Consider the following 9,485-nt stretch of genomic DNA (forward strand, 5'->3'; position numbering starts at 1 on the left):
TCACGACCACATTGGAAATAGAGATTATGTCGTCTTCAGAGCTCTCTTCTGAGTCGTCATCGTTGGCATCATCCTTCGAAGAGATCGAATCTTTTGCTCCCTGTAGCGCGAAAGCTTTTATGATAGGAGGAGCTGATATAGCTTGAGGTTTGCCTGAATCACAGTCTGGACAGAGAACATGCTGTCCAAAGCCCTCTTGTCCGACAGGCTTCCCACAAAATGGGTGCATATGAACAGAGCAGATTGGGCAGACGTGAATAGGACCAACGAGGTCACCACAGCCACCACACGGGGAAAGTTGAGCTGAGTTGGAGCTCATTAAAAGACAGCTCTTAGAGGGAGAAGAGGCGTTGGTGTGTTGGAAGAATTTCTGGAATGAGAATAGACCACATTAGCCTCCAAAAGGCGTTGGTGTGTTGGAAGAATTTCTGGAATGAGAATAGACCACATTAGCCTCCAAGAGACGCAGTCACATAAAAAAAACATTTCCAATTATAAAATATCAAATACTTTTCAAATAAGCTTAAGGAAACTGCATAGCTATTATTCTATTAAAAGTATAATTCATATCCTTAAAAAACATAACCCCCTGCTTCGTAGTGTGCCGCGCTGAGGGTAAGTGGGAAACCCACTTTTATTAAAGAGAGTGATTCATTTGCCCGAATGAAAATCTGCCAAATCTGAGTCGAGTCGACCCTAAACCTCCTCAGATAAATACCCCTTTCCGGACAAAGTATACCGTATAGTAAAGGGGGGCGACCACACATTTTTCCCGCCTCGGGGTCTGAATACTGCTGGACGATCGCCACGAATCTGCGCGTGCTGCCGAGCGTGGTTCAGCCACAGGGCAACAATCGATCGGCGCAAACGTTGTAGATGGAGCTAAGGGCGCGGACGTCTCAAACACGTCGTGGATCAGGGTCACGAAGCGATGATGACGCATCCAACGTCTCGGTCGAGTCCAGCGAAGAGGAATTGGTCGACGAATCGCTCCCGATGGAATCTGGCGACAACAGCAGCCGCTCCAGCGACTGGACCAACACCGACGACTCTGAGTCTATCAATGTAACGCTGGCTGTGCCCGACAAGCACCACTTCACATCGTGGGACGCTTTCCACTCGTATTTAGACCGGTATTTTGCCGCATCTTACCAGGTAAAGTGGATTTACACTGCAATAGGCTTCTTTGCTGATCCCATTGTGTGCTATGAAGGTCTTCCGTGTTCGTACAAACACGACCGTTGAGCGTCGTAACACAGACATCCGAAACAAGAACTTTAAAGCACCTGAAATCCCGTCCGAATGGAAATACTACGCGAAGACGTTAGTCTGTACTTGCTTCGGCAAGTACAAGTCGAAGGGAAACAGCAAGCGCCCACGTCAAGAGACCCGGTTATCGGACTGCAAAGCCCAGGTAAGATACGGCTTCAAGTTCTACTTCTGCTCGGGTTCGTTCGGGTTTGTTCGGGCATTGCGGGTACTATTGTCTCAATTATCGGTACTAACGTTTATAAATCTGGCATAGATCAACGCCTGCGTTCGACTAGTTGACAAAGCCAAGCACGCGTTTGCAGTTTGTATCACAAAGTGTAACCCCGTACACAATCATGTCGTCAACCGCCAAACCTTCTATCGTTTTTCCTCGATCCACAAGGTGCTAGATGATGGCGTCGTTGAGTCGGTGGATATGCTCCGCAAGGCGGGTGCTTTAACGACCAAGTCTTTAAAGTGACTTCCGTCCAGCATACTCACTACGATAAGGAGATAAAGCATGTTGCCAACCTCGTTGGCCAACACGCTTGTGAGCTGATCTACAAGCAGTACACGTTTGCCGTCGCCCAAGCTTCGTATCAGTATAATGAGGTATTTCCCGGAGTATACGCTATCCATAGCGAATCAAGGTCGGAAGATGCCCTCGACGAGCCTCGAGTCAGTTACACGGTTCACAAGAATAGTTGGACGTGCTCATGCCTCTTCATGGCGACGCGCTTACTTCCTTGCCGGCATGTGTTCTTCATACGGAAAGACATGAAGATGGAATCTGTAATCCCGACTCAATTGCTAAACGAGCGGTGGCTACTAACTACGGTCCGATCCGCTGTCAACCTGGCTGAACTTCCTCGTGCCAAGTTTGCCATTGTATCTGCCCCTGAAGACGCGAGCTCTGCATGGGACTCTAACCGAAAATATCGGGAGGCGAACTTGATAGCTAGCTCTATCAGTGACACAATGGCCGGATTCGGGATGAAGGACTACCAGCTTGCAATGAAGTTTCTCCAATCGGTGTCTCGTATCATAAAGCAGAAGGAGTTTGAGAGGCTTCTTCAAACCGAAACGGAACGACCTACCATCCTGGTTTCAAAGACCACAGGTGCGGGTGACGATGTGGATGATTGTGGCGACTGTGAGTTTGGTCAAGCTGATATTGAGCATACCGAAGAGAGCTTGCTTGCCGTGGGCGATCATTGCAGTAAGACTAGGATCTCCTGTGTCACAGAGGAGGCCAACACTCACGATCTAGCCGACATATGCCCAACTGTGCCCCAACCAAGACCAACTTTGCCCGAATCAAGACCAACCGTGCCCGAAGCAGGACCGATTGTGCCCGATTTAAGGTTGATCATCCCCGAGCAAGCTGCGAGTGTATCGAAACCGACTGCCCCGAAAACAAGTGCATGTATCCAAGAACCAAGTGAACCGGAGCCACCTACAACCGCGGTTAATATGAGACCAACTGTGCCTGAACCGAGACCGATTGTGCCCGAACATAGCATTTCTGCACTATCACAACCAGTCAATGAAACACCATCAGTAGCTCAAGCCAGTGAAGGAGATCAACAGGCGACTACATCCAGATTATCTACAGTTGATATTGAAGACAGAGATGTGGAGTTCGAAATTGCGAGTCCGACTTCACCCAGCCGCTTAGCCCGGACTACACTATTGAAGCAGACCATGAGATACCAAGCAAGCTTAAGCAGCTACAGATTCGCTCTGACTCGGTACGTCATCTTGTCACTGTACTACCTCGAAATAAGGCTAGTAAGACTAACATTGGAGCACAGATACATCTACTAGACCTTGCTGCCAGAGGGTCACTCGGGGACGAGTGCATGTATGCGGTGATGAACGTGATGTTTGCGTCCACACCAGGGGTGGTCACCATTGATTCGAGCCACGTCGGTGTAGTTGTCAACGGGAAAAACACTACAGACATGGAGGGCCTTGCGTCTCTTTTCGCCGGGGTTTCGGACGAAAAGGTGCTCGTTCCCATCAATTGTAATGGAAATCATTGGTGCGCTATCATGATCGACCTATCGACCGAAAGCATATACACTTACGACCCGATGTCATCATCCTATGCGGCCAGCGTCCGAGCTATCGCGCACAAATTGGTGGGGGTCCTACCGATACCGAAGCATAGGTATCATCACCAGTCGTACGTATCGAGCATTGGTATCCAGACCGACAACTACAATTGTGGCATTTACGTTCTCTTGGCATTCGAAGCCTTTACGGGAGCTTCTGACGTGGGATATGTGAACAAGCAAAGGTTGCAGCTTCTACGATACCGGTACCTCTGTATGACTGTGTAAGTTTCTTCGGCATAATATGGGACTTTACATTTCTGATGCATTTTTCTCTGACACTGCCTGGGATGTCATTGAACTTGGCTACACTTCACTGAACTATTTATCCAGCTATACATGATTCGCATGTATACATCTAATGCCCCCATTCGGGTAGCTCGGACACATTCGGGCGCACTCGGGTGTGTGCAAATCCTAAAGCATGTTGCCATTCAGGTGATATAACGACTGCCTTTATTAAATGACCTGTTATTGCATCACCAGTAAAACGCGAGCTCCGTCCGTTGCTGCGGAGGGACTCGAACTCACGCCAGGAGTGTAAACCGGGCCAGTCTTTTCCACTGCGCCAATTCGAATGCCCAAAATAAGGTGATACTAATTATGAACTTAGACTAATTTTGAACACGACATTTTCTTGCTCACGGTAATTAGTCTCACATTCGAACGGTGTGACTAATTTCGAACTGTGTGACTAATTTCGAGCTGTGACTATTTATTCACACAGACTAATTACCTTAGGCACTGTAGCGACGTGACTGGGGACGACTGGAAGTCGTTTTTTCTACTCGATGTCACGACATACAAGAAGCTACAACAGACCGCTAAGGCGTTAGTCATGGATGTAGAGCTTCATGATGCATCATCGCGACTCTCTCGCCTACTAGCCAGCTTCTATCAAATTCTGGACGATTTGAATATGGAGGATTTCATTCACGAAGACCCGAAGACGGTGGTCGAATACTTGACAAACGCTCTTCGGCCTCCGACTTTTAAAGCTACTGTCAAGGCCTATCTGGCGCGACCAGCCTACAAGCCAGTCAAACGGGACGTACAGGAGTTTTGAAGTGGCTCAAGCCAGAGTCGGAAGCGTTTATGAAGTTCGAGGTGCACATGCAATCGGCGAATCCTCCGCCTGCATCGAAAACGGCGGCCGGATATCAATCTGGATACCAACGCCACCCGAAGTCTGCCTCAGGTGCCAGCAAAAGCCCAGGTGAAGCGGGTAGTGCTAAACCGGCCGCTGGTGGTGCAGAGGCACGACCGCCCTCAACTCGAAAGGAAAAACGTCAAAGATCAGCGCCGGACTCCCGACCGCGCGCTTGTTTTAGATGTCACGATCCAACTCACGGAGTTTTCCAGTGCCCAAACATAGCCAATGCTCAAGAGGCGAAGACACTTTACGAACAGCACACGGGAAGAAAGGTGGTAAGGAACGTTCGTGTTGGTACGGTCTGCAGGAATGACGCAGATGAGAAGAAGCACGTGAAGCGACTCCCGATTTCTGCGAAGGTTAATGGCATAGTGGACTGCACGGTCACGCTCGATAGCGGGGCCAGTGTCACGCTTATTTCTCCAGTGCTGTTTGAGAAGCTTGAGAACGCGAGCGACGGTTTGATTAAGCGTGCACTGCAGGTTCCGGGCAGATATGGTGGTGTTGGCGGAAATGGGGTACTCGTTCACGAGTAGATTGATCTGGATTTCAAGTTCGAAACTCCAGGCGGGCCACTAGTGTTGCGGCGAGTGCCGGTCTGGGTCGGCAAACTACCGGATGGAGTGGGCGATGTACTATTGGCAGATGACAGCCTTTGTTTAGCCTACGGAAAGCGAAATTAAAGCTTGTCAACAAGGCAAACGAGCGCCGTCCGGCTGTCAACGAAATCATTCGGACATTTTCTGTTATGAGAGAGGGCGAATTTGGCTGCCTAACTCAGCATCAGAGCTACAGCTGCGTATTTGCATCATTGGGCATTTGGGAGCTGCAGGTCACCGCTCGATTGAAGTGACACTGGCAACCATCCGTGAGCATTTTGTCTGGAGCAAGTTGGAGAACGATGTGTGATTTTTCGTGGGTCGATGTTTACACTGCGCGAGTGTTTCGGGCGGGCGTCCCAATCCTCGACCATTAGGGGAGGCAATTCATACTGAAAAACCTAACGAAGTCTTTTATTGGGACTACTTGTACATGGGCAAAGCCACGACTGGGGAAGTGTATGTATTGGTCCTCAAAGATGACACGTCCAACTTCGTTTGGTTGACTCCATGCGTCACAGCTGACGCCGAGACAACCTACACTTCTCTGGTGGACTGGTTTGCTAATTTTGGAGTCTGTCACTCATGGGTGAGTGACCAAGGTACCCATTTTAAAATCGGGTAATCGAGGCCTTGCAACATGCACTAGGTGCGCACCACCATTTTACCACAGCTAGGTGTCCGTGGGCGAATGGCTCTGTTGAAGTGGTGATGAGAGAGGTTCTCTGATGTGCAAGAGCTTTGCTCTCAGAATGGAGAATGCCTACAACGGAGTGGACACTTGTCGTCAAGATTGTCCAGATGGTACTAAACCATTCGCCGTCCTTTTCGCTTGGTGGAGTGGCGCCAGTGACGGCTATGACTGGTATCAAAGCGATATCACCGTTGGACCCGATTGTAGTACCACACTCAGCAGCACCAACAACACTCGAGGAGATCCGACAAAATCAGCGTTTACACTTTGAGAAGGTCTAAGCTGCGTTGGAGCAAATGCACAAGCGTATCGTGGCAACGAACAATAAGGTGCGTGCACGGGGTCGACGTTACAGCGACCAGAAACAAGGAACGCGGTTGGCGCAGTTTGACGTTGGCGACTTCGTCCTCTATGCAGATGTATGGGCCCACGCCCGTGATAAGCTGCGTGTGAAATGGTGCGGTCCAGCGCAGGTCACCGGAACAGTGTCAAACTGGATCTTTCGTATCACAAACTTAGTGACTGGCGACGAGCGTGAAGCGCATGCCAGTCGCCTGAAGTTTTACAGTGATGACTCTTTGGAGTTATCGGAGGATTTGCTGCTGCATGTGGCTCATAAACAGTGAAGGCCACGTTGTAGACAAGTTCATGGGGGCCTCCTACGATGCAGAGTCAAAGCAGTACCAGTTGTTGGTGCGCTGGCGTGGTTTGAGCGAGCTCGAGGTTTCTTGGGAGCCCATTCATGCGATGATTGAAGATGTTCCAGCAGCAGTAAAGTCATTTGTGGCGGGGAATATTCGTCATGACATTGTTCGTCCGATGGATTTTTTTTAAATCTTGTTTTTTTAATGACTTTGTTGACCATTGTTTTAAAAGATTTCCATTATAATTTGTTAAACTTATAATAGTATTTTTTAAACTAGCCGTAATATGCAAATTAGCTAAAATTAAAGGATTTTTTTAAATGTTTTTTACTTTATATTTATTTCTAAAATTATATTTGTACCTTTTTTACATATAACAATCACTTCTACTTTTACCGTGGCGCAGAACATTAATGTATTGATTTTAACGTCGTTCGATTGCATTTAAACGAAGATAACAACTTATCGTTCGAGCCACAAGGACAGCAACCCTACATCTTTGTAGGTAGGTTGCACATCGCAATATCATACTGCGCTAGCTAACAAAACCTTCGGTGCATTTTCTCCCTAACGAGGTGTTTATCGTTCTCTTTAAACGTATAACCTTTTTGATATATGTGGTTACGATTGTAAAGCGCTCGCAATGGGTGCGTACGAACTCAATTGAGAGTTGTTGCTCAAGCAGCTAAAATACGAGCAAGGTTTGTTGTAGAAGCACAGGCATTATGTAGCTTGTCTTTTGTACAGATGTTTAACGTTTTTTGTTTGATGTTGCCTCCCAGTTTCCCAAGTTTTTGGTAAAATGTTTAGTGATTTTGTTTGACATGTACATCGCTTAAAAGGGCTTTAGCATTGATCACAGCTTAATTTATACTGGGAATACCTCAGAATGAGTAATGGACAGCCCACACAGGATTAATTGCGTGAGCGTAACGTAAATGGGTCAACGTTCGGACAACATCCAAAATATCGTACTTAGTATGTGATTAGACTGGAAAAAGCAAAAAGACGTTACATGTATTCTTTCGGTTTGTCAATCTGCGCCAGTGGCTCCGTCAGCGGCGACGTTGGTGGCGGTGAGAGCGCAGGCGGCGATGGCAGCAGCGATGTAAGTCTTTATTATTGAGTTGGTTAGTAGAAGAAGTGGAGAAGCGGATGATGTTTTTTTGAGCGGGCTGATGCTAACGTTATTCTTTCGGTTTGTAAATCTGCGCCAGTGGCTCCGTCAGCGGCGACGTTGGTGGCGGTGAGAGCGCAGGCGGCGATGGCAGCAGCGATGTAAGTCTTTATTATTGAGTTGGTTAGTAGAAGAAGTGGAGAAGCGGATGATGTTTTTTTGAGCGGGCTAATGCTAACGTTATTCTTTCGGTTTGTAAATCTGCGCCAGTGGCTCCGTCAGCGGCGACGTTGGTGGCGGTGAGAGCGCAGGCGGCGATGGCAGCAGCGATGTAAGTCTTTATTATTGAGTTGGTTAGTAGAAGAAGTGGAGAAGCGGATGATGTTTTTTTGAGCGGGCTAATGCTAACGTTATTCTTTCGGTTTGTCAATCTGCGCCAGTGGCTCCGTCAGCGGCGACGTTGGTGGCGGTGAGAGCGCAGGCGGCGATGGCAGCAGCGATGTAAGTCTTTATTATTGAGTTGGTTAGTAGAAGAAGTGGAGAAGCAGATGATGGTTTTTTGAGCGGGCTAATGCTAACGTTATTCTTTCGGTTTGTCAATCTGCGCCAGTGGCTCCGTCAGCGGCGACGTTGGTGGCGGTGAGAGCGCAGGCGGCGATGGCAGCAGCGATGTAAGTCTTTATTATTGAGTTGGTTAGTAGAAGAAGTGGAGAAGCGGATGATGTTTTTTTGAGCGGGCTAATGCTAACGTTATTCTTTCGGTTTGTAAATCTGCGCCAGTGGCTCCGTCAGCGGCGACGTTGGTGGCGGTGAGAGCGCAGGCGGCGATGGCAGCAGCGATGTAAGTCTTTATTATTGAGTTGGTTAGTAGAAGAAGTGGAGAAGCGGATGATGTTTTTTTGAGCGGGCTAATGCTAACGTTATTCTTTCGGTTTGTAAATCTGCGCCAGTGGCTCCGTCAGCGGCGACGTTGGTGGCGGTGAGAGCGCAGGCGGCGATGGCAGCAGCGATGTAAGTCTTTATTATTGAGTTGGTTAGTAGAAGAAGTGGAGAAGCGGATGATGTTTTTTTGAGCGGGCTAATGCTAACGTTATTCTTTCGGTTTGTCAATCTGCGCCAGTGGCTCCGTCAGCGGCGACGTTGGTGGCGGTGAGAGCGCAGGCGGCGATGGCTGCAGCGATGTAAGTCTTTGGTTTTTTAGCATCTTTTCGTCCATCCACTGAGCTAATTGGAGCAGATGCATGTGCAGCCGCCGTTGGATATACGTACCAGCAACATCTAGCTCAAGATTTTACGTAAACATGAAGGAAAATGACCCTTACCGTTAAAGTAACAAATTGTTGTTTGATTTGACAAACTGTACGTAACGATAAAGGAAATTGACCATACAGTTGGAATCAACATCAACGGCAATCTGCAATTTACAGTCATGGCAAAACGACGATATGCAAATGCAGCTGAAGATGAGTTATCTTGTACAGGAAAACCTGATGCAATTCAGGCCACTGCAGCGCAAGAAACAAAGCGTCAACGAAAAGCTCAGTACCGCAACGGGACCTCCGATGAAGCTTGAACCTGACGTGAAGAGACGCAAAACCAGCTAAGCGTTGGCAGTTTTGGTTGATACCAAATACATTGCCCAGCCTTTAATTCTACTTTGCTATTGACAATTATGCTAACAACCGTATCAAAAAAAATTAGCCATCTTAATGTTAGCTTTCCGAACCTCCCAGTCGCAGGGGGTCCCCCCCCAGAGACAGCAAATGTCGACATATTTTTAAAAATATGTATTCCCAGTGTAAGTCGCAGACGATCTAGTATATATTATGTAAATTAACGACTCCAATGCAATATCATTGGTAGACGCACGCCTTCATCGCTTTGTACGCCGGCTCACATCTTTAAGGCAT

At 47.9% G+C, this 9,485-nt stretch overlaps 1 protein-coding gene across 1 annotated transcript; it reads left to right on the forward strand.

Annotated features, from left to right (window-relative positions):
- Positions 1-7,552: 7,552 nt before the first annotated feature.
- On the forward strand, positions 7,553-9,179 carry PITG_19955 (uncharacterized protein; the record flags this gene model as incomplete). The annotated part of the gene is made up of 9 exons (XM_002895541.1): positions 7,553-7,566; positions 7,676-7,704; positions 7,846-7,906; positions 8,016-8,044; positions 8,186-8,246; positions 8,356-8,384; positions 8,526-8,586; positions 8,696-8,756; positions 9,057-9,179. The coding sequence occupies 9 exons, from the start codon at positions 7,553-7,555 to the stop codon at positions 9,177-9,179; spliced, it is 468 nt and encodes a 155-aa protein (XP_002895587.1).
- Between the last annotated feature and the right edge of the window lie 306 nt (positions 9,180-9,485).

The sequence above is a fragment of the Phytophthora infestans genome, genomic scaffold (assembly GCF_000142945.1).
Source record: "Phytophthora infestans T30-4 supercont1.161 genomic scaffold, whole genome shotgun sequence".
NCBI classification, from domain to species: Eukaryota; Oomycota; class Peronosporomycetes; order Peronosporales; family Peronosporaceae; genus Phytophthora; species Phytophthora infestans.